Genomic DNA, 26244 nt, shown 5'->3' with positions numbered 1-26244 from the left:
ATAGCCAGCTGGCATCTAATGCCCCGAAAAAATCATATGAAGGATCCATTGTTTCTCATTCGAAACAGATTCCGGAAGAGCGAGGGCGGAGCCGGTGACCTCATACTCATACATTCATTGATCATATATTCACTGTATATCCATCAATCTCATATATTTTCTTCATCATATGTTCACTGTATATCCATCAATCTCATACATTTTCTTCATCATATATTCACTGTATATCCGTCATCTCCTCTTTGCAGTTGCGCGAGATCATTGATCATGGCATTGGATCACCAGTCAACGGTGCTGTTGGTATCAATATTTGCACTCCTGTGCTTCACACAGCGGATTTCTGCTCAGAGTCCTTCTGGTTGGAAAACTCTCAGCGGTTGGTGTTTCTTGCCATTCTTTCTTCAATAACAATTCCTGTTAAATTGATAACTATATTTTCTGAAGATATGCATTTTTGAAATGAACTATTTGGTTGGCATTATGTATTTTTGAACTAAACAATTTAACTGGGATTTTGTTAGTTTCCAATGTATTTTTAGTCAGATATACGAAAACAATTTAGCTGGGATTATGCATTTTTGAACTAAAAAAATAATTGGGATTTTGTTAGTTTCCAATGCTTTTTAGTCAAATATACCAATTTCTTATGATTTAGTAAGAGCTGGGATTATGCATTTTTGAACTAAAAAATTAATTGGGATTTTGTTAGTTTCTAATGTCTTTTAGTCAGATACACCAATTTCTTATGATTTAGTAAGAGCGGATAATGGGAGTCTACTCCTTGAGTAAGGAGCATAGCAGGACACTATATTCAATGACATTTGAACATGATCTGACACTATATTCAATGACCGTGATCTCGTGGGCTTCACAGAGAGAAGCTTACCATTAAACCACACATCATTGTATTTGTTAGTTTCCAATGTTACCACCTTAAGTTCTTAGTTTCATGTGTCACCCCTAAATGTGAAGTTTCAACAGTAATCATAATCACAAATGTGAAGTTTCTATGGTTCTTTTAATATTTATTTTATTAAGTTGTTTTTAAAAAGTGTGAGGGATTGTTTGACATAATTTAAGAAAGATATTAAATGAAAGTAGCTTTAGATTTACCGTAAAAATAGCTTTTAATCGAAATATATATATATATATATATATATATATATATATATAATGATTTTTGGTAGTCCAAAGGTGAGACAAACAAATGCCAAAATTGAACAAATAGAATCAAATGAGTTATGTTAGAAAGCAATTTTGTTATAGTTTTAGAGGCTACATGAGCTACAAATTGCATGCTACAACAACCTTAAGATTTTTTGAGATCACTACAAAATTTTGAAAAAAAAGGTCTCTAAAATATCCATGTTCAATTTTTATTTTATTTTATTTTATGTTTTTTACTTTTTAAAGAAAAACAAACTAATGTAGCAACTCAGATGATATTAGATGCAATTAGATCATTTCCATAACAAAATAACAATGAAAAAATGTAGAGAATTTACCACACCTAGATTATTTTCATGACAAAAATAACAATGAAAGTACTTCGAGAAATTACTACACCTAGTTAGCATTCATTGTAGCAAATATGCTCTTCCCCATTAACAAGCACAATTTAATGACAATAATCTAGCAATGATACAGTAATGGAAATAATCTTGTATTAGCAAGAAAGCACTATTATATTCCATTTAATGCTTCAAAAAAGTAAAAGAGCCTAGAAAAATGCATCTTCAAAATTAAGAGCACTTTCAAAAACCATTTCAAATGGAGGAAGGAACCTCTTTTATATAAAGTTTTGAGACTCAATCCTTCTCAAAAAAATAATCTAAAATCCTATATATAACCTAGGAATACATAAATAATATTTTCAACCAATTTACGTAGACAAGTCAAGAAAGAAATAAAACAAGAATGCCCATACCACATGTACAAATTTTAATCAAAATTGTTCAGAAATAGAACAAGTAAGACAAGAACTTTGGTTAAAAAGGCTTTAAGTCATTCTCAATGCATGTATTCATCTCATGAAATTAATTTATAGTACATGTATTTGATCACCTCTAGATCTAAATCTCAGTGAGAAGTCATTAGTGTATAATTGACAACACCTCATTAATAGGAAGGATGATAAACTCATAAGGTGATATTAGATTTTCCAATTGTATAGGAACTCACAATCTAACATTCTCCTGTTCAAATACAAGTTTGAATTATTATGCCAATAAGGCAACATGAACTAGTGCATAAAACAATATCATCTTCAATCTAAAACCTTTGATTTGATCTTTGATGAAGATATGCTTGAAAAACTACCAATATGATTGTTGACTAGTTCATTTGAAATTCAAAAGAGAGTAGAAATTCTAGAAGTGAACAACTGCAATCTTTGTAAATTCTCTGATTACTTAATTATTTGGTCATTTTCTAAGTAATTTGTCTGTAAGAGACCAACATCTTCTACTATTTTGGTGAATAAATTGGATCATCATTCTATTATTAATGAACAAATATGATCACTAAATTTCTATCTAAATTTAGACATAATTAGGCGTCGAAGAACATCCCAGTGAATAATTGAAGAGCAATGAGAGGATTCTAGATTCCATGCTAGATCTTCCTAGATATGTTGATTTGATGAAGTCCATTGAATTGAATTGTAGTTGTCTTGTTAACGATGCCAATGGACATGCTAGAATTCTTAAATTCTAATTGAAGTTTGATTCATAAGGCTTTAAAACTCAAAGCCTGTCTATCATCATTGATATTATGATTTTGAAACTTGAAAGTTAACAATCATTATTGATATTCTCCCCCTATTAGGTGCAAGGTGAGAAGATTGTTGACGGGATACAGGCTTGAGCTTTGGATTCTTTTGTTCTTTAGTGATTCATTGTTGTTTATTGTGGTTTTGATTGACCACTAACCATCTTAAATTGATTAATATTGTGGTCTTGGTTGACCATTAATCAATTTTACAATATAGTCCCACTTTGGAAGTGAAAAGATTTAATTTTGTCTTTATGAGTGTACTCCTCCCCTTGAGTACAAGACTATACCATTTTATCAATGTACTCAATTTTCTATTCTTAGGGTGGACCCCAATCATGCCCGAATCTTTATTGAGAATGAACATTCTAAAAACCTTTATTTTTGTTATTTCTCCAAGTAAATATGTCTTTACCTATGTATAAACTAGAAAGTAAGACTCATGCAACTTCTTGACTTGTTGATTCCATCACCAAGAATTCATCCAACCACAATGAACTGTATTTTTTATTTTATTTTATTTTGACACTTATTTGAAAGATGATTTGTTTCCCACAATGAAGATAATGATGAAGATTAAAACTCTATGTATCCTATGGCCAACTTGATGAAATGATGGTTCTTAAATTATTTCTTTGATATATTTATTAGCAATTGTATCATTAATCTCATTAACATTTTTATTAATTTATGAAGCCTTCAATTTTTTATTAGCAAATCTTGCACTCACAAATTGAACTAATTTGTGGTAATCTAGAATATAAAAGTTTCCACCTTTGTCACATCCTACACTATGTTGATTCTTATGGAATTGCATTTCTTCCCAAGGTCTAAAAATATGTTCTTCAAAAGTATTTTCTTTAATAAATTCAAATTCACATTTTTGCTACTTCTATCACTATGTTTTTGCTTGTGACTTGTTACTTCCCAAATTAATACTCTTATGAAGTCCAAAGCACGGTGCTATGGGGGCAAGTACATTTGAGGAATGCACCATTGTCACCTTAGTACGTTTTCCCCTTCAATTTAGGTCGATTCCGTGTAGCCAAGAGGGTATCTCTATCTATGTGTAGTAAACATATCAAATAAGTCATTATAATGCAAAATATAGTTCACTTCAATGCACACCTCAATATATGTTTAGATGGACTAGTGCTTAGATAACAAAATAACAATGAAAAAATGCAAAGAAATTACCACACCTAGATTATTTCCATGACAAAAATAACAATGAAAGTACTTAGAGAAATTACTACACCTAGTTAGCATTCATTGTAGCAAATATGCTCTTCCCCATTAACAAGTACAAATGACAATAATCTAGCAATGATACACTAATGGAAATAATCTTGTGTTAGCAAGAAAACACTATCATATTCCATTTAATGCTTTAAAAAAGTAAAAGAGCCTAGAAAAATGCATCTTCAAAATTAAGAGCACTTTCAAAAACCATTGCAAATGGAGGAAGGAACCTCTTTTATATAAAATTTTGAGACCCAATAGTTCTCAAAAAATAATCTAAACCCTATATATAACCTAGGAGTACATAAATAATATTTTCAACCAATTTATGTAGACAAGTCAAGCAAGAAATAAAACAAGAATGACCATACCACATGTACAAATTTCAATCAAAATTGTTTAGAAATAGAACAAGTAAGACAAGAAATTTGGTGAAGAAGGCTTTAAGTCATTCTCAATGCATGTATTCATCTCATGAAAATAGTACATGTATTTGATCACCTCTAGATCTAAATCTCAGTGAGAAGTAATTAGTGTATAATTGACAACACCTCATTAATAGGAAGGATGATAACCTCATAAGAAGGTGATATTAGATTTTCCAATTGTATAGGAACTCACAATCTAACATTCTCTTGTTCAAATACAAGTTTGAATTATTATGCCAATAAGGCAACATGAACTAGTGCATAAACCAATATTATCTTCAATCTAAACCTTTGATCTAATCTTTGATGAAGATGTGCTTGAAAAACTGCCAATATGATTGTTGACTAGTTCATTTGAAATTCAAAAGAGAGTAGAAATTCTAGAAGTGAACAATTGCAATCTTTGGACATTCTCTGGTTACTTGATTATTTGGTCATTTCCTAAGTAATTTGGCTATAAGAGACCAACATCTTCTACTATTTTGGTGAATAAATTGGATCATCATTCTACTATCAATGAACAAATATGATCACTAAATTTCTATCTAAATTCAGACATAATTAAACGTCGAAGAATATCCCAGTGAATAATTGAAGAGCAATGAGAGGATTCTAGATTCCATGCCAGATCTTCCTAGATATGTTGATTTGATGAAGTCCATTGAATTGAATTGTAGTTGTTTTGTTGGTGATGCCAATGGACATGCTAGAATTCTTAAATTCTAATTGAAGTTTGATTCATAAGGCTTTGAAACTTGAAGCATGTCTATCATCATTGATATTATGATTTTGAAACTTGAAAGTTAACAATCATTATTGATATTCTCCCCCTATTAGGTGCAATGTGAGAACATTGTTGAAGGGATACAAGCTTGAGTTTTGGATTCTTTTGTTCTTTCTTGTGGTTTTGATTGACCGCTAACCATCTTGAATAGATCGATATTGTGGTCTTGGTTGACCATTAATCAATTTTACAATATAGTCCCACCTGAATTGATTAATATTGTGGTCTTGGTTAAACATTAATCAATTTTACAATATATTCCCACTTTGGAAGTGAAAAGATTTAATTTTGTCTTTATGAGTGTACTCCTCCCCTTGAGTACAAGACTATACCATTTTATCAATGCACTCAATTTTCTATTCTTAGGGTGGACCCCAATCATGCCCATAGCTTTATTGAGAAGGAACGTTTAAATAACCTTTATTTTTGTTATTTCTCCAAGTAAATATGTCTTTACCTATGTATAAACTAGAAAGTAAAACTCATGCAACTTCTTGACTTGTTGATTCCATCACCAAGAATTCATCCAACCACAATGAACTTTTAATCTTATTTTATTTTGACATGCAACTTCTTGACTTGTTGATTCCAACACCAAGAATTCATCCAACCACAATGAACTATACTTTTAATTTTATTTTATTTTGACATTTATTTGAAAAATGATTTGTTTCCCACAATGAATATAATGACGGAGATTAAGCCTCTATGTCTCCTATGGCCAACTTGATGAAATGATGGTTCTTAAATTATTTCCTTGATATATTTATTAGCAATTGTATCATTAATCTCATTAATTTATGAAGCCTTCAATTTTTTATCAACAAATCTCGCACGCACAAATTGAACTAATTTGTAGTAATCTAGAATATAAGTTTTCACCTTTGTCACATCCTACACCATGTTGATTCTTATGGAATTGCATTTTTTCCCAAGGTCTGAAAATATGTTCTTCAAAAGTGTTTTCTTTAATAAATTTAAATTCACATATTTGCTACTTCTATCACTATGTTTTTTCTTGTGACTTGTTACTTCCCAAATTAGTACTCTTATGAAGTCCAAAGCACGATGCTATGGGGGCAAGCACATTTGAGGAATGCACCATTGTCACCTTAGTACGTTCTCCCCTTCAATTTAGGTCGATTCCGTGTAGCCAAGAGGGTATCCCTATCTATATGAAGTAAACATATCAAATAAGTCATTATAATGAAAAATATAGCTTACTTCAATGCACACCTCAATATATGTTTAGATGGACTAGTGCTTAGCAAATGATAAGATGCCTTAAAGAATATTTGATAAGGAAAAATGGAATAAGCCATCACAAGGTAACAAGAATTAGGAGCTAATTATTATGTATTAGGTCTAAAATAAAATATAAGTTACAACAATAAATACAAACTAGCACTTAGATACCATTTACAAATGAAAGAACGAGTTACCTTTTGATGCACACGAGTGAAGTTTGATTGCATAAACTAAAAATTAAAATATTCTTTCAATTACCACTTGAGAGTATGCTAAAATAAGGATAACCTTACTTTTGTCCACAAATTATAGTTCTAGTTTATGGTAAAATTATGTAGAAATTCCATATTTGGAGTGAAAAAAAAAACATCACAAGAGTGTGAAAATACCTTGGAACAAGAGTTGGTTGTTTTGCTAGGTCAATGAATACAACATTAAATTGCAGCACAACAATGATAAATCACAAGCTTAATTAATACGTAATCATGAAATTAACATAAATTTATTAAAAAAGATTGTGAATCTGCCTAATGTTTCACCATGAAGATCTCCCAATGAAATATAAACACAATCAAGCACTTGGGAGAAAGCAATTCACCACTAGATATGTTAGATTAGCTTGAAAAAGATCTAGAAATGAAATAAATGTTAGGAGAGGGTTAGAATACACATTTAAGCACCAAATCATAGCCTTTAGGATTTCACTAAAGATAATTTATAAAGCTACAATTTAATTTCCAGATTTTAAAAATACCTTACTTGGCCTGCAAGATGTTAGAACAACCCTTAAAACACAAGAAGGAAGGGTTAATTTCCTTCTTAGGGTTAGAGATAATTAATGAAGCATAAACCCTTGCACAAATATGTCTAGAATGTAAGATAAAACATTAGCTTTCTCTAGTCAATGAATACATATTTTTATCTTCTTTTTCCTTTTTTGGAGAATTTATATCTTTATAAAGCAATAAAGAAAATAAATTTTATATTTAGGGCCATTGTGGTTAATTGTCTGCAATAGACTTAGTGTCTTATCTCCACTTATTTCTTATGGAGTCAAGAAGTATGGCCCTTGCAAATTTCATTATCTCAAACTTATGGATTAGAATGAGAGAATAAAGCCTTAGGGCATGATAGTCTCTTGTCTACTGAAGATAAGACATGAAAACCAAGGCCCTACAAGAAGGGATTCCTTAAGAAAAAGCCATTACCAACAAGATCAAGTATGGATTAGATGAGACACTTAAAACCCTTGACAATGATCCAAAAACAAATTAAGGTAAGGCATTGAGCACTTACCAAGTCAACAAAGGAGAATGGAAGAGTTAGAAACCTTAGACGTCCTCCTCCCAAGTGATAATTCTTACCCTTCAATAGATTGATCTTCCTAGCAATATAGAAGTATTCAACATTCACAATAATATCTTTGATGATCAAAAAAATAAACCAAGGAAGAAAGAGTCCTGGGAAGATTGACACCAAAACCTCCAAGAAAGATCTTGTATTAATGAATTATATAAATAACATCCAACAACATGAGAGGGGACCCTTTATTTATAGATGAGGCTTCTAACTCCTCATAATTTATTCTCTAAATCTAGTTTAAGGAAATAAAATATAAGTGACTATCAAATTTCCCAAAGGGCTTAGATAATTGTTGTCCTATGTTGCTCTTATTTAAATAAATCAGATATGAACTTATTTAATCATATAAATGAATATTTTTTAACATGTAATGATCACACATATTGCTAGAAAACTAAACAATGGAAGTAATAAATGAATAACACATGCACAATGTTTTTTCCCTTCATACTGACTTATCATTCCAATGATCAAAGCTTACAAGGTACTTGCACAATATGTTGTAACTGACCATATGGTAAACAAAACACTACATAACAAAGAGGTATAGTATGGCTCTGTTGAAGAGAAGGAAGTAACTACTTTTGTACAATTGTAAGATTTGATTCCCTCTTGATGTTTGCTACAATAAATATATACTTTCTCCTCTTAGATGCACTCTTCTTCTTCTCTTTGTCTTCACCTCTCTCAAATGTTCTCATGTGCGCTTCAACTTCTCCCATTTTTTTCCTATTTATGCTTTGAGGGAGATAGCTAATATCCTTAATCCTAGCAACTAATGTCCTTAATCCCAACAACCACTTTATCTCAATAACGAGGTCTACAACTAGATTAGAGAAAAACTTATTCACTAATATTCTAGAATACTTTGTTTCAGTTTCTAAGACTAGGACAACATTGGAAATTTTATTTTCACTTTTATTGATTTAAGTGAAATTACAAGATGGTATTATATCCCACTTTTACTAAGCGATCACTAGAAGTTGTCCTGAACTACTTCTTACACGTTCACACGTAACTTATGAAAGAAGCTCTTGCTTGAGCTATATTTCTCAAAACTTCCTCTTTGTGTGGAAGGAATTGTGCACCAATCCAAGTCTGTCTCTAAATGCTTCAAAGTTCCCTTTTGTTAAGGGCTTTGTTAGAATATTAGCTACTTGTTGATTGATGAGAATATATTGGAGGTTCACTTCTCCCTTTTGCACCATGTCTTGACTAAAGTGATATATGATCTCTATGTGCTTGGACCTATCATGAAACATTAGATTCTCAGAGTTTGATATAACTTTAATTATCACAGTAAATCATCATGGGATCCAAATCATACTCAAATAAACATGTAAGTAACTTGCAAAGCCAAATGGTCTCACAAATCGTTGTATCATCTGGCATATAATTTACTTTGACCTAAGTGCCACAAAAGTTTATTTCCTATTGAACTAGGATATCACCAGTAATCTCAATCTAAAGTAGCACCCTGAGGTGCTCTTCTTGTTTGTTTCACTGCCTACCTAATTTGAGATTGTATACCCTACCAAACTTCACTATTTACAAGATATCTTAGACCATACTCCATTGTTCCCTTCAAATATTCGAGCATATGTTTTGCTTCTACCCATTGCTCATACTTTGGCTCCACCGTGAAATAACTCAAGTTGTTCACTACAAAACATATATTTGGTCTAGTGTTGACTAAATACATTAAGGAACCTATCAACTTTCAATACAATGTGGGATCCATCAATTCTCAATTTGAAGCTATCACATTCTTCAAATTCACTATCATGGGTGTGGCTATAGGTATGCAATCCTCCATCTAAAATCTCTTCAAGTTATCAACTGCATACTTGCTCTGCCCAAGGAATATCTCCCCCAGTTCCTACCAAACCTCCAAACCCAAGAAGTAACGCATCATGTTATTGTCATTCATCTCAAACTCAATTTGCATATATGCTTTGCACCGTGTAATGAGCTCCTTTGCACCTAGAAGAAACAAGTCATCTACATATAGTGCCAAAATAAGCGGATTGATCCCAACAAATATTTAATATAAGTAAGCCCATACCCAACAAATATCCATGAATCTTAGAATACCATGCTCTCAATGCTTACTTGAGTCCACACAAGGCTTTCTTAAGCTCATGAATATGGGTCTCCTTCCCATTTACCTCAAATCCTTGAGGCTGCACTATGTACATTTCTTCCTCAATTTATCTTCACATCTATCTAATGTATCCTCCATCCCATAAATGAAGATAGAGATATAGTTTCCCTAATGGAAGTGTACCTGGTGACTAGAGCAAATGCCTTCTCATAATTCAGTCCCTTTATATTAGGAGAACCCTCTTGCGACAAACCTATCCTTGAGCTTCTCAATGCTTCCATCTACAACATGTTTGATTTTATAGAACCACTTGGAAGTTACTACTAACTTTGGGCATTCGATCTTGGCACTATGTCCTAAACATTGTTCTTCATGATGGAGGTGTAGTTCTCAGCCATGGAATCCTTCCATACATGTTGATCTACTACCTTGTGAAATCTATAAATATTAGAATCAATGATGTTGCTCATTAGTGCCATGTAAGTAGGAAACTTCTTTGAAGGCTCGCTTTCCCTAAATGTGCTCCTAGGATCCCTAACATACTTCTAAGAATTTCTTGATGTCTATGTGAACCATGGAGGTCTCCTGATAGAACTGGATGGGGCTAATGTCTTCTCCTCCTCATTTAAAGATTTTCATCTTTAACTAGAAACTACATGTTGGTGAACCTAGATCAATGTTTGTAGCTTCCTTCTCCTCACTCTTTGTCATCGAATGGGCTCATGTAAAGTCTTCCTCAAAATTTACATCCCTACTTACTATTTTCTTCAATTGTGTTGGAATATAAAGCCTATAGACCTTGAAAGTATCACTATAGCCCATAAATAAACCCTTCCTCTTATGGGACTCCAACTTCGTCCTCTTTTCTATAGTTTTGTGGATGTAGACTAAACAACTAAAGATGTAGAAATGACTTACCTCTAGCTTCACAACAATTAATGTTTTCTCTGGTGTCTTCTCCTCCAATATCTTATGAGCATACCTATTCTAGATGTAGACTATTATGTTGCATGCTTCTACCCAAAAAACATTGAAAGCCCTGGTCATGAATCATGGCCTTATAAGCCCCTAGATATATTGATTATTTCACTCTGCAACCTCATTATGTTGTGGGTTATACAAAGTACTCAAATCCTAGATGATTCCTACGAGGCTTGTACAAATCCTTGAACTCATTGGAGGTATACTCAGTCCCATTATTTGATCCCAAAACATTGATATTCTTCTCTATTTGGTTCTTAATAAGAGCTTGAACTCCTGAAACTTGCTAAAGAATTCATTCTTTATCTTTAGGAAGTAGATCCATGTCTTATGAGAGAAGTAATCAATCAAGAAAACATAGTACATGCTACCTATTCTCGATGCTACAAAACGTTAGTTTTTGTAGCAACAATTGTGTTCTAGCCACAAAATTTGGTGGAGAGGCTAGAATACATGTATTCTCCAAAACCTAGAAATCTTTTCTGGAAATTCTACCTAGAGACGACTTAATTAAAATAACTAATCTTTTTTTAATGGTGCCTAAGTCTAAACTTAGGAAAACTGATTAATTAAAGGGTATTAATTAAGTCATGGTGAGAATCTTCTAGAAGAAGACATGGATCGAGCTCTACTTAATATTAACCATTGATTATGTTTTAATATTGGTCGTTGATGTCTCAACGAGAGATTATAAGAAGAAATTTGATGGGGGTTGGAGAACACACTTGAGACACCAGAAATTCGATTTTGCTAGGAAATTGATTTCCAGAGTAGCAATTGAGTGTTGTCGGAGGTGATTCAGTAAGATCGAAGTAGTGAGAGAGGGGAAGGGATAGTGAGGTCGGAAGGAGATTTTCCAGTCCAGTGAGTGCATAACAAAGAGATAGTGAGTTCAACAAAGAAGCAGCACAGAGCAGAGAGGCAGTGCAATGCTTCAGAGGGGAAGCTGTATTTTTGTTGGGGAGAAGCAGTGATTCAGTGCTAGAAGCCGGAGTGGGAGCCCGAAGGCCAGAAGAATCAATCTTCTAGACAACAGTTGATCAGTTAGTGAGAGAGACGTTGGTTTGAGTTGTGTGACGCAACACTGCGTAGGCTGACGCAGAGACTGCAAAGAGGCAGAAAAGAGCAATTCATCTTGAGCCAAGGTTAGTGTTGGATCACCAGTGAGAGTGAGATTTTTCTCACTAGAATTTTGTCAGTTATTTCTCTGTATGGATTTTTATATTTGAGGATCCATAGAATTGTACTCAGATTTATTATTGCATAATAATAAAACCGTCAGTTGCTGCACTGATTTTCCCAAGTTGGGTTTTTCTAGGGACATTGGTCCAAAAATAACTATGTACTTGTGTGTGTGTGCATCTATTCTTCCAGCATTATTTTTCTTCCACAATATTGTATTTGTGAAGGTTGCAGTGTATTAGTTCGATATTTACCATAGGATGCAGTAAATAATTTGTTTAGTTTATTTAACAAATAGAAGAAACTTAATCAGTTGTTGCAGTAGGATTCAGTGTTTCTAAATTTTCACGTGGTATAAGAGCACAGATCGTAAGTCAGAGAGCTCAGTAGCAGAAGGGAAGAGGAATTTCGAATCTCTGCAAAGGCAGTAGTTCGAAACCCTCAGAGGCAATGTAATCCCTTGGGCCAGGAGGGTCAATTTTTGAGGAAAATTTATTTCTTTGAGAGAGTCGACAGAGAATAGATTTTCTAGATTAGAGATTACCAGAGGTAGAGAGAGATGCAATATTTTTCCTTACAAAGAAGATCTTCAGCTGGGATGCATTTATTTTGCAGCAATTTGCTAGTGCAAAATAACGTCAGGAGGAAGAAAGAGCACACACTGAGGGAATTCTTTTCTCAGGGGACTTCTAGCCCAGAAGTTTGATTTTTCCTAGCAGAGCAGCAGTAGTTGTGAGCAGATTTTCCCACTCCAACAGGGAGTGAGTAGAGCCAGTCAGTAGTTGCGCAAAGGAGAAGAGGAGGAATTCGACTTTCTTCAGAGATGGCATCAGTAGGGTTGAGAAATCAAGATCGGTTGGAGGGAGCCTCCAGCTATGTGATCTGGAAGGAAAGAATTTTTTGTCTTCTAGATGAATACGATCTCAAAACCTACATCGATAGCGCGGTAGTTGTACTCGCTAATGTAGATCCGCTGAAGGCCTACAAGAAGGAGATGGCGAAAGCAAAGAGGTTGATTCTCGATGGTGTTCGAGATCACGTGGTGTCTCACATAAATAGCAAAGATATTGGTCAATAGATGTGGGAGGCACTTGCTACGCATATGAGGGATATTTTGAGCAGCGAAAGATGTATCTTAAGAAGAAGCTGAGATGCATAAGAATGTAGAGAGGGGAGCGCATAGACCCCAGCTTCAGGATATTTGAGACCATCTGTCTGCAGTAGGGTCAGCGCCTCAACGTACAGAATTGGTGCAGTTTACTCTAAACAACGTTTTTGAAGAATGGCAGGCCTTCGTCCAGAGTATACTGGGCAGAGAAAAGTTTCCAGATTGGGATCGAATGTGCGCTGATCTACAGCAGGAGGAGATGGGGCGATATTTGGTGAAGACCACCATCACTGGCAACAACAATAACAATGCGGCAAAGCAAGTAAAGGAAGAGGAGAATGTGGCCCTCGCATCAAAGGGGTAGCAGGAGCAGCACAAGAGGAAGAACATTTCCAAGGTCAAATGCTTCAGATGTGGTGAGCTTGGCCACTACAACACTCAATGCCCTCTCAGAAATAAGGACAAAGAGAAGAAGCAAGATCAACAGGCTGCATCCGCGAAGATCGACAAGTTGTCCTCAAGATTGGAGGAAGAGTTTGCCATGATCACTGATATACCTCCAGGAGTGAGGTGGGGTAATTTGGTTTTGTAGCCCCAGAGAGCTACATGATGGGAAACATTCTTGAGGAGGTCCACCTCATGAATCAATACCTTGCTACGGGAACCCTTGAGGAGGTCTTATTTTGTGCAATGATGTGTGTGGCCAAAGCATACTATATCAATCACTTAAAACACATATTCATCTTCTTTTCTTCTTTTATGTTTAACTATTGTGAATTAGAATTCTCTCATATTATCTAATTATAATCTTTGTCATGTCCTTGGTTGTTTGCACACATCTCAAGGATATGTGCTAATCATTCATTATAACCACAAATATTTTTCTAAGTGATTGATGATGTATGAATATTAGAGATCAGCCCTTGAGATTCGAGAAATATTAGTTTGAACAAAAGGTAATCAATCATGACTTTGGGCTAATTACTCATAGTTGTCTCCTAGTTGCCCAGAACAGATGTGAGTGATAACATTACGAAGGTGACAACTCAAAATTAAATCCCCTATTTCTATTTTGTCTTAAAAAGTCATGGGCATGAACAGAACAATATTTTCCTAGGGATCCCATGTCCCTCGTGTAGCTAAGTGAGTACGTAAACTTCAAAAAAATGCCCAAAATGTCATTAGAAATGGCTAAAATTCCTTGAAATCATTACCAACAATCCCATATAGTGTTTATAGATTTGGAAAAATCATGTTACAACATGTAGTGATTCCAATGCACTTCATAACTGTTCAGCATTTCCAAAAGTTTTGGGCAATGAGACATATCTGAATTAGGCATTTGATGCAACCTAGTTTTTTTGGGTTAAACTATTCAAAATTCATATATTTAAAATTATTATATTATACCCAAAAATAGATTAGAATAAATTGAAACACAACTGATCGAAGTTTTGTGATTAATTACTTTTCATAAGTTATGAATACAAATTAATGGATGTAGAAAAAGTGTGGTTAAGAAGAATGTTAATGGATATTGAAAAGGTGCTGTTAAGAATAATGTAATGATTGCCAGATGCCTAATAAAGCTTAGATTCATTATATAAATATTTGTTCCTACCATCATTCAACTAAAAGCATACAAGTATATGCATCGAGTTCATATAAATAGTTTGGTTATTATGTTATAGAAATAATTATAAGTATGATTATTATGTTATAAATTAATAAAAACGAAGGAATATACATCCAACACATGAACACATCTAGTCTGACTATTCTGACTATAATAAAAACGAATATACTTCTAGCAAATAAACTATCAAATTGCAAATCATATCTGGATATAGCACTTGATAAATTGTTCAAGCCTCAATCTCTACTCAGTATCTGTGATGCCCTGAACTTAGTTTTTAATTGTTCAAGGAGATACGAAAAGCCAGGTTTTTTTTTGAACTGAGATGCTTTATCCTCGGTCATCTACAGTTCAGTATGATTTAGATGTTGTCATGTAACGTACATATGTATATATCATAATAGTTAAAAAAAGAAAAGCATACATCAATTTTAAAACTGATTCTATGAAATACCAGAAGGGATCAATTGAAACCTGAATCTATAAAATATTAAAATTATCAAATTTTTTGGAGTGTAATTTTTTCTTATGCAACATAAAATTAAAAAATTTACAATTCTTTTGATACCTCTGACTTTAAGATGTATCTACACTCACCCATATTATTTTTATATACTTTGTGGCTATTTTGTGAAAATTTGAGATAAGTAGTTCTGGAGTCCAGTGATTTTACTTTCCAATATACATTTAAATTATTTCCCAATTATTGGCACTTCACCTTTTTATAAATTATGAATAACCAATTAATCGATATCGAAATAGTTTTGTTAAGGACACTGCAAGCATTGACCCAGTAGCATGCCTAACGTGGCTCAGATTCATTGTATAAATATTTGTTATGTCATATCTCAGAAATGTATGCCCTTACTCAACTTGAAGCATTCAAGTTCACTTAATCCTGTAGTTTGAATTATTATGTTACAGATATAATAAAAGGGAATATACACCCAGCACATAACAATATCAGAAACCAATAATCTACTTCGCCAAATTGATAAATAATTTGTCTGTGAATCTCACTGCTATAATCACTACAAAATGATTCTTACTTTTTCCCTGGAACCACAATACTATGATTCATACATATTCATACCATTTAGATTTTTTTGTTGCTATTGCAAATTAGGACATCATGTTCAATTTATCTTCCTTCCTTTACTTGGACTATGGATTTCAATAGATAAAGATTTTGTTTCCAACAACCGTTACAGAGAATTACAAATGATGTTTCTGGGAAAAGTATTCAACTGGCCATTATCCTCACTGCTTAAGAAATACACGAGAGACAATGGAATTTGATCTGAGTTTCTTGCAAATATTTACTCCAATCACAATGTACAACAAGTGCAACAGTTAGGTCACAAATAATGTTTGGATATGGCAACTAATTAGTTTTTCAAGCTCACTCTGCACTCAGTGTCTGCGATGCCTCAAACATGATTTTTCAATGTTTAACGAGATAAGCTGCAACGAGAGATTTAACTTGAAGCAGATGTGAAGTCAGGCTTCTTTTTATTCATGATGTTTTCATATGCCTTAGCTGTTATTTTTGTGAGATAACTGCTCTGGAATCTAGCGATGAAACTTCTAGTACTGCTACTCAGGATGACACTTGTTTGACATTCCTGACGCCAGGAAGAGCTAATCTAAGATTGTGACTGTTTTTCATTTTTTGCATTTGCTTGTGCAGGTGAAGCACCCCTTGTCATAGCTCGTGGTGGACTGTCAGGGCTTTTTCCTGAACAAACTGAACCTGCTTACCAATTGGCAATTAATAATAGCTTGTATGATGCTGTAATGAACTGTGACTTGCAGTTATCAAAAGATGGGGTAGGCATATGCCGGTCAGATTTAAGATTGGATAACAGCACAAACATTAACTCGCTTTACCCCGGTCAGCAAAAGACTTATGTTGTCAATGGCAAAAGTGTATCTGGATACTTTTCTATTGACTACACTGCTGATTTCCTCCTCAACAATATTCAAGGTGAAGTGAAAGGACAGAGCAGGTTATGATTTTGTTTTAGGACCGATATAAATTTGTATCGCTGTATACTGTTCCTTTTGCAATGGCATACTTTTCGCTTTGTACCAAAAGTCTGATAGAATCTTTTACATATTTCCCAATCCACGTAGCTTGTCCAACCTGGCTCCTTATATATTCCTTTTGTCTTTCTGTCAACCTATAGAAACAAAATACCTAAAGACTACCTTTCTTATAAATGATGTGTCTGCAAATCATCCAGATGCATAAGTGTTTACCAGAACCAGATAAAGAGCCTACTATTTGCATGCAGTAATGCCATGGTACAGGTTTATTTTAACCGGCTCTCCGAGGCCCTCTTATAATAACAGAAAATACTTAGTGTGACCTTTTTATAGCCAAAGTCAAATAGATATTATAGTTGATGGAGATTTAAAAAGGGGAATCTATACTTTCATAGTGGGATTTCTTGATTTTGATGAATTTAAATAAGTACAAGAATCTCATGCTTCAATTTTTTGCAGCAATTCAGTCATTCCAATCCCGTTCTTATGCATTTGACAATTTATATCCATTGCTTCGACCAGAAAACATAAGTCAATATCAACCGGGTGCATTTTGGTTGAATGTACAGGTATATATTTCTAATGCCCATATCTAATGTTCCATTTCGCAGTTGTGGACTTTTAGTGATTTTTTTTCTAGAAAGTACCAAGATTCTTTTGTGGGTGTTGTTTTGAATGATTTCTCTTACGCTCTGTTTTGTTTCTTTTCATCATCTTTGATACTTTAATTTTTCTTGATATGTGGCAGTACTCCATGTTTTATGAAAAACATAACTTAAGCATGTCATCATCTGTGATATCTCTATCAAAATCAATGACTTTGAACTACATTTCTTCCACCGAGGTTGGGTTTTTACAAGCCATTGCACCACAATTTAGAAAAACCAAGACAAAGCTAATACTGATGCTTCTGGGCAAAGAAGATGTGGACCCATCAACGAATGCAACATATGGTTCCCTCGTAAAAAATTTAACATTTGTGAAGACATTTGCTGCTGGAATCATGGTTCCAAAGGACTACATTTGGCCTGTCGGTACAAACTTATATTTACAAGCACCTACAAGTATTGTACAAGATGCACACTCTGCAGGGCTGGAAATATTTGCTGCTAATTTTGCCAATGATGAATATGGCATGAGCTACAATTATAGCTATGATCCAATAAGGGAATATCTTCAGTTTGTGGACAACAAGAATTTCACAGTTGATGGCGTCCTAACCGATTTCTCTGTAACAGCGTCAGAGGCTATAGGTATGGCTTTCTTGCTACTTAACCTTCATCAATTTGTACAATCCCTTACCCCATGTAGGGCTATAATTCTTCTTATGTCTTTCAAGGCCAGAATGTTTTTATAATAATAAGTATATATCTCTTTCTGAATATATTTCTTTGTTGATCAAGATTCTTAGAATTATAAACTAATTGAATTTCTGTGGATTAATGACAATATAGCTTGCTATGCACAGAGCAATGTCAGTATATCCTCCAAAGCAGGTGCACAGTTCACTTCATATCCTGCTTGCTTGTTAGTCATTTTTTAACTGCGTCGTTTAGCTCTCTGATATAGTTGCTGCTGGAAATCTAACATTAACTGTGCTTCAACTGGTGGTTCCAGGAAAACCATTAATAATTTCTCACAATGGAGCTAGCGGTGACTACCCAGGTTGTACGGATATTGCCTATCAGGCTGCCATAAGAGATGGAGCTGACTACATTGATTGCTCTGTTCAAATAACAAAAGATGGTGTTCCTATCTGTAGGGAATCACCAGACCTTATGATAGGAACAAATATCGTATCAAATTCAGTGTTTTATCCATCTCGCTTAACAACCGTACCAGGCATCAACAAAATGGTGCTAGATACCCCAAATAACCAGCCAGGCATCTTCACGTTTGATCTCACATGGAATGAAATTCAAAGCTTGACACGTAAGTCTGATCCATGCTGGCTGAAACAGTCAAAATAATAGAAAATCTCTTCCTCGCACACCTGTTAATTTCCAAAGTTTCAAAAGTGTAATCATTTGAATTGTTCCTCAAATGATAGTACATTGCTAACTTCTCCCTCTTTTTATCAATAATAATTGAGAACTTTAGCTCTGCTAAAATATAACAGGTTTAGTATTTCAGAGGGCAACTGATGTAATACTGTGATATGAATTTCTTGTACTGTGCAGCAAACATTTACAGCCCGTTTAATATAGAGGGTTATAATCTTTTAAGGAATCCTGCAGAAGCTAATGCGGGAAAATACATGAACTTGTCTGCCTTTTTAGAGTTTGCAGAGAGTCAAGGAAATGTTCATGTTATCATCAACATAGAGGTACAGTTCTTCAATCTGATTAGAAATCTGAAGAGTTACATATAAACTAGCTCATGAAATAAATGTTAACTCATGATACTATAAAGTGTATCTTGTTTCTTGCTTTTTTTCACAGAATGCACGAGCTATATCATTGGAAAGGAATCTTAGTATCATAGAGCCCATTATTTCAGCTCTAACTAAGAGTGGTTACAACAACATGACCAATAGAATCATGATACAATCTGATGAAAGTGCTGTGCTAACAGAGTTCAAGCAACTTACAAAATTTAAGCTTGTTTATGTTGTGGACGAAACTGCTATCAGCATTCCAGATTCTACCATTGAGGAGATGAAAACATTTTCTCATGCTGTAGTATTAATGAGGAATGTGATTTTCCCGGCTTCTCAGTCATTTCTTGTGGGGGACACAGATATTGTCCAGCGAATGCACCTCTATAATATGTCAGTTTTCGTCTTTCTTCTCAGAAATGAATTTGCCTCGCTAGCCTTTGACTATCTTTCAGATCCAACCATGGAAATCCACTCCTTTGTAAGTCTTGCAAAAGTGGATGGGCTTATCACAGACTTTCCAGCAACGGCAAGGGCATATCTTGGTAAGACTCATTGCTTTCATTTTTGGTTTAGTGCTTAAAGTAAACACCATTTTTTCCCAAACATCAATTAAAAAAACAGCACGCGTATATCTCGGTAAGAGTCGTTGCTATGATTTTTTGTTTAGTGCTTAAAGTAAACATTGTTTTCCCAAACTTAGATTAAAAAAACAATTAGTTTGTTAGACTGTCAAATGATATATGTATCTTTCATTCAAACCTTTTGATTTGTGGTCTAAGGATTTCAGTATGGATTTTGTAGCATGTTGGTATCACTGGCTGTTGAGTTTTGGTATCGTCTAACAGACTTTCCATTACTACTGTTCCATTATTTCTAATTTTCTAAGCACTTTTGATGACATATTTAATTGCAGGCAATGCCTGTCTTGGTCCTCCGACAGGAACTGAGTATCAAATGTTCCTTGTTTACCCTGACTCACTAGAAGTGCTCATGGCACCCAGCAGCATGCCGCCTGCCCTGGCACCAGCTCCAGCGCTTTCAACAGTTTCAGAACCTCCATTGCCACCTGTTACTGACACTTCTGGTCCAGCAACGGCCTCTTCACCAGCCAATGTGCCAGCAACAGCCTCCTCACCAACCAATGTGCCAGCAGCAGCTCCTCACAGTCAACCCAGTAATGCCGATCAATCTCGGCAGTCTTTGTCTGTATCTCTTCTAATAGGACTCTTTATATTATTCTTCTAGTATAATTGAAAAGGCTTATCGTACACAATTCTTTTGTACCGACATTTCATAAATGCTCCACCACTGATTTGGTCTGTAGAGATTTTGACGACTCCCTGAGAAATTTTGAGCATCTTACCTGCATAGATGTAGTATATAATAATTGATTTTATTTGTTACGAGCTATGAATCGTCAACTCTTTCGATTACAGAAATTGATAGATGAATGTATTCCAACTTGAAGTACTTATGCAAAATGGGAAGCCGTTATGTAATACAGTTAGTCTAGAATAAAGTTACTGCACTGCCCTGCATTTGATTAGAATGCGTATGTGGTAGTGGGATGGTTATGAGGCAAAAGCTCGAGCCTTATATGTTTGGTACTAATGCATATAAGAGAAGGTATGTCCAGCCCACCTTTATTGCTAAACCAATAAATGATATCAAGGGCAATTTAGGTTTGTAACGTCCGAAACTCATCCTATGTGCAGTTTATCTAATTTCTGGATAGAAGTAGAGGTTTCCAAGACCTACCCATTCACCAAACATTGAGATCATAATTCTGAAGATCTATACAAAGACAATGTGATTGTTTAACCACATATTTATTTTCCCTTCCTATCTATATGCAAGGTCTTTTCATTGACTACATATTTCTATGGCTAATTTAAGAGGAAGTACGCTATTTTTTAGGAAAGCTTTGAAGGAAGATCCACCCATTTTTTTTCTCAGAATAAAGTATCTATATTTCTATGGGAATATCCATATTATCAGATTTCCCTGTTCAAACAGAAATAGGGATAAGGGAAAACATACAGACTGATTTCTCTTTCCTAACACTTGTGCATGTGTGAAAAGTGCTCTTAGCAAACTGTCCACAAACTGTAGAAAAAAATCAAGTCTAAATGAAAAACACTATTGCCCATGAACAGTTAAGCAAAAGCAAGCAACAAAATAGTAAATGGGCTTTTTGCCAGAAAGGTAGTGTGGATTCTCAAAGTGGCCTTTTGCTATGGTACAATGTGCTCTTTGTGATCTCAACAGAACGCTGATATGGTCAGTGTGAAAAAGAGGATTGCAAGTGATCAGGGCTAAGAAATAGAAATGTAACATGCAGAGGGGTTCTCACAAGGCTGCAGCATTAGGCCTTTTCAGGATAATTCAATAACAATTATACAATAACTTGTGATGTGCCAAATTCTTATACCAAAAAGGAATGATTATTAGATGCATGTTCTGTCCAATCATCACATACAAATTAGAGCTCTAAAGGAGTTCAAAATCAGACACAAATATGTCTTAGGTGAAACTCCCCAATATATGATGCACACCCTTTTTTACTTACATCAATAGGTGTGCATGGCTCAAATGTTCCCTCTAATGCTTAATTAACGTGCCAATGCTTCTACTTATTATTAAGGCTTTTGTTCCCCCTCATATCACTCGTGGGGTTCCCTCTAACTCTTTTCCCAAAGAACAGTTTTAATAACTTCATAGCCGGCTTAAAGAGGCATCAATATGTATTATGACACCTAACATCTAGTACTATTTATGAGTTTTCATGCACAAAGCAGTAAGTCTGTCATCTAATGACCTTATTAATTTGAAATGTCATTTGTACACCTCTTGGAAACTAGACAAATGAACGTGAAGCCTAAAGTACAAAGAAGAAAAGAACAACAAAGAAATGATGAGTACTATACCTCCAACATCCCTGAACTAGAAGCACCTCCGCTTAGTTTTCCACTTCCATCTTAACTCTTTCTCATGGATCCACCTTGGTCCATCAGAGCCCATCCGCCCTGGTGTTGACATCAGCACCATTAAGTTGATTTGTAACCCAAGTCAACATTGACTCAACGTGGTGGTTTGATGTCTACCTAGATCAGCTCAATTCGGTGAATCAACAACTCTACCTACATCAACTTCCACTCGGTGTAGGATTTGACAATCTAAGTGGGTTTACGTTTTGATATTTCACTCAACAAGTTGGTACTAGGTTTAAAGAATAAGCTAACTCGATAATGCCTTCAACTAATGGGAAACTCAATCATGTGATAATGACATGCATAAATTTTAGAGGTTGTTGCAAAAGATATCTATAATAAAAATTAAGTTTCTGTCAGCTAAAATCAGTTGTAATTAATTAGCAAGCACATGGGATAAATATCACAGTTTGATGAACATGGAATATGTAGAATTCTAGCATTTGAGAGAACTGCTTGTCATTTCTACCTTAACTAGAGAAACTGAGATCTGTAATTACATAATTTATGATATCAACATTCACAGTATTTCTATGTTTTCTGGCATATGATTCTGTTGACCCTTACTGGTTGATCTGAATGATGAATCTACAAGGATGCACATATATACATTTTAGATTATTGACAACCCAACCCATTGAGGTTGGATCTTGTTGTCGCTTAGATTGTATAGGCTCTGTGACAACGCTCAAGATGGGGGTTGTCACTCTGATCCTCGGTCACTCCGTTCTAGTTGTCTTCCAACATCAGGCTATGGGGGGTAGTCCCTATGGAATGAGGTGAAGGAAACCAACTTGTTTTGGAGATCCGGATGAGTAGACTAGTCACTTGATTGAATTTAAGCATGATTATTAGTTAGATTTAAAGTATGAGGCCAGTGTCTTATTGGAGTCACAAATTCCTACTCATAATAAATTGGAACCAAATGACCGGATGGACACGCACTGCTTGAGATGATTGACTAACCTATTTGATGTGAAAGTCCTAGGACCTATGTGTGGTGCAGTGATCTTGGTTAATTTTAATTATATGCCTGGTCTAAGTGTAACCTTTCCTTAACTATTTTGAAGTTGGGCTCCAAGGTAGGTTGTGGGAAGGAGGCCAACAGGAAGCAGGCTAGGGCCTGATTAACAATACCTTCTATTGTACTCCTAACCCCCGATGGCTCTGGCACTGCAAAGACTGTGGTTCTGCAAGGTCACCGTTTTAAGCACCTAAAAGTTGCCAAGCCCCTCAAGCTAGGCGAGAAGGATTGCCCTAGTTCTCTATCAACCTAGCTTATGCTAGGAGGTAAATTATTAATGCAAGCTAGATCTAGGATGCTTGTACAAGAGATTTAAGAGTGATATTATCTTGAATTAAGATTGTTTATGTTACTTAAGTACTTATTGTGAATTGTCTTAAAGCAAGAGTACTTAACAATATTAAGATACAATTTCAACCAAGATAGACGCTGAAAGATACAAGTGTAATTTTCAAGAAATTTCCACAAGATGCTTAAGTGAATCAACTTATCCACCAATGATTACCAAGACAAGATATGATGCCAATTTAAACTTAGATGTCCAAGTTAACTCTATTCATCAACGAGATTAACTTCAGATTTTGAGTGCAAAGTTAGACAACATTTGAGACCAAGACGAGATAAGCGAATTTCAGATTTATGACAATTTAGATTAGCAATAACACTTCAGAAATATGACAGCAGTAAGGATACCACTTCAAGTCATGAAATTTGCCCAACACATGAAACATAAAATTTTCTGATGACCAGCGAGTGAAAATTAACTCATTAAGCCCACTTTATGATGATGTATTCAATGATATTTCAGATCTAGTTTATTAATTACAACAGTAAATAACCATAGATTAACAAGCTAGTGATGCCAAGAATAAATGACCAATATGCCCAAAAATAGCAAAAATGCATTGAAACTTGAAAATTTTAATTTTTAGGGCTTTTAAAGAGTATGACTCTGAAAATTTCAGATCTGATATGTTTATTAAAGCAGTAAATAAATGACAGATCAGCAACTCGACCATGCTGAAGACAATGCCTAAAATGCCCAAAAATAGTAAAATTTCGCTGGAAACTGAAAATTCAAAATTTTTGACCCTTATTAAGTGTATGCTTCATAAATTTTCAGATCTGAATTTTTCAGTTTACAGTAAATTCCAGCGAGCTTAAAAACTAGATCTAGGGTAGATCTAAAGTGCCCAAGTGGCAAAAAATTCATAAAAATGAAAATTTTGCAAATCTAAACAATTTTGACCGTGTAGCATATGATTTTAGGGCTTAATTATTACTGATTTAATTATTGTAATAAAACAGAATAAAAACAGAGGGATGAAATAAAACTGAGAGCTGCTGCGAGCGCGCGAACCTGAGATCGACCTCGGCCTGGGATCGCTTGATCGAACTTCAGCATGGACCCTCCGGATCCGCCCGGTGGGGATCCGGAGCTGCAAAGAGCCTTCTCCAATCTGGGAAAGTCTCTACCTCCGCCAAGACCTAGACCAACAGCAACAAAGTTTGTGAAGAAGCTTGATGTATTATAAGAAGTTCAGCTGCCTCCTACCATTCCGCGCATGGCAGCCATTTCCTTAGCAGAGAAAGGGTTAATCGGGCAATTTACAGGACTGTGGCCATCACCCAGAACAGTGCAAAGATGGGTCGAGAGAAACTGGTCGGACAAGATCCAGGGTAAAATATCCATCAGATTCTGTGGCAGAGGATATTATACTTTTCATTTTGAAACCAAAGAGGATAAAGATCTAATATTCAGAAATGGGCCTTACTTTATGGACTCCAGAGGCCTTTATCTCAATAAATGGACTCTGGATTTTGATCCAGAACTTGATATACCAAATGCGGTCCCAGTTTGGGTTAGATTGCCTCACCTTCCCCTTCACTGCTGGGGGGACGACTCGGTTAAAGCAATAGGAAATGTGGTCGGGAAATATATAGATCGCAGTGAACCCAAAGACAACATGCAGGCGTGTGCGCGGATTTGTGTAGAAGTTGATCTGGGACGAGGACTGCCGGAAGCGATCAAACTGAAAGTTGATGACTGGTGCCATATTCAGCAGTTGGACTACGAGCAGATTCCCTTCAAATGCAAGGTATGCCACGAATATGGACACTTTGCAAATAGATGCACTAAAATAGTTAATGTAGAATCTGATGAGCAGGATGGGCAATGGGAAACTGTAAAAAGGAAAAAATCTTCTCCACCCCTTAAATCTTCGGAACCTGAGGCCCCTGGTCCTTCCCATCAACATCCTTCCCGTCAGCAACCTTCCCTTCAGCAACCCTCCTCCTCCCAGCAACCTCCCCTTCAGAATCCACCCTCATCCCCTCGGCTTTCCGACCCTCCTATCCCTCCATCCTCTAATCCCTTCGTGATCCTCTCCGAGGCTGATTCTGGGCCTGATTTCCCTTCCACTGATCCTCCTCTCCATCCTTCCTCTCCTCACACCTCTCAGCCCTCTCTTGATCCTCCTTCTTCTAGGATTACCAGGAGCTCCTCAAAGGAACATGGAGCGGCTAGTGATGTCCCTAAAAAGCATGGACCTGGCAGGAAATTGGCTAAGTAGCAGAGGGAAGAAAGTGCACAGAAAGACATAGCCATGGGTTCCCAGACTCCAATAGAGTCATTCATTCTTGGACACTTGGAAAAAGAAAATAGTAACAAAGGCAATGAGAGGCGAGCACCTCTCCATGTAACCAGTAAATCATGATGAAAATACTATCTTGGAATAGTAGGGGATTAGGGCACCCCTCCAAGATAGCTGCCCTCAAGGATCTAATACATAGTGAAAGTCCTGAAATCGTTCTTATCCAAGAAACAAAGCAAGACCAGTCTGAAATTAGCAGAGTAATAAGCCAGCAAAAGCATTTCAATGGATGTGCAAGCGAAGCAAGAGGAGCCTCAGGCGGCATACTAACTATGTGGGATAGCAATAAATGGATCTGTG

General features: G+C 35.3%; 1 protein-coding gene across 1 annotated transcript; it reads left to right on the top strand.

Moving 5' to 3' along the window:
- On the top strand, positions 1 to 20690 carry LOC149174158 (glycerophosphodiester phosphodiesterase GDPDL7-like). The gene is made up of 10 exons (XM_089419195.1): positions 1 to 134; positions 249 to 376; positions 16538 to 16834; positions 17356 to 17465; positions 17645 to 18149; positions 18351 to 18392; positions 18514 to 18828; positions 19077 to 19222; positions 19338 to 19818; positions 20190 to 20690. Exons 1-10 carry the CDS (start codon positions 19 to 21, stop codon positions 20519 to 20521), a joined length of 2472 nt encoding a protein of 823 aa, XP_089275321.1. The 5' UTR covers positions 1 to 18; the 3' UTR covers positions 20522 to 20690.
- The last annotated feature ends 5554 nt before the right edge of the window (positions 20691 to 26244 follow it).

The sequence above is a fragment of the Pinus tabuliformis genome, chromosome 4_1 (genome assembly GCF_031772625.1).
Source record: "Pinus tabuliformis cultivar Carrire ecotype Pingquan chromosome 4_1, CPIR1, whole genome shotgun sequence".
Taxonomy (NCBI): Eukaryota; Viridiplantae; Streptophyta; class Pinopsida; order Pinales; family Pinaceae; genus Pinus; species Pinus tabuliformis.
Note: the sequence above shows the minus strand (reverse complement) of the source record. Positions and strands in the feature narration are given on the sequence as shown.

Excerpts from the sequence above, each read along its gene's own strand:
- LOC149174158 (XM_089419195.1), top strand. The coding sequence starts at position 19 with ATGCCCCGAAAAAATCATATGAAGGATCCATTGTTTCTCATTCGAAAC. Across the intron at positions 135-248 it reads TCATTGATCATATATTCACT|TTGCGCGAGATCATTGATCA; the intron begins GTATATCCATCA and ends TCCTCTTTGCAG. Across the intron at positions 18,829-19,076 it reads TGAAATTCAAAGCTTGACAC|CAAACATTTACAGCCCGTTT; the intron begins GTAAGTCTGATC and ends TGTACTGTGCAG.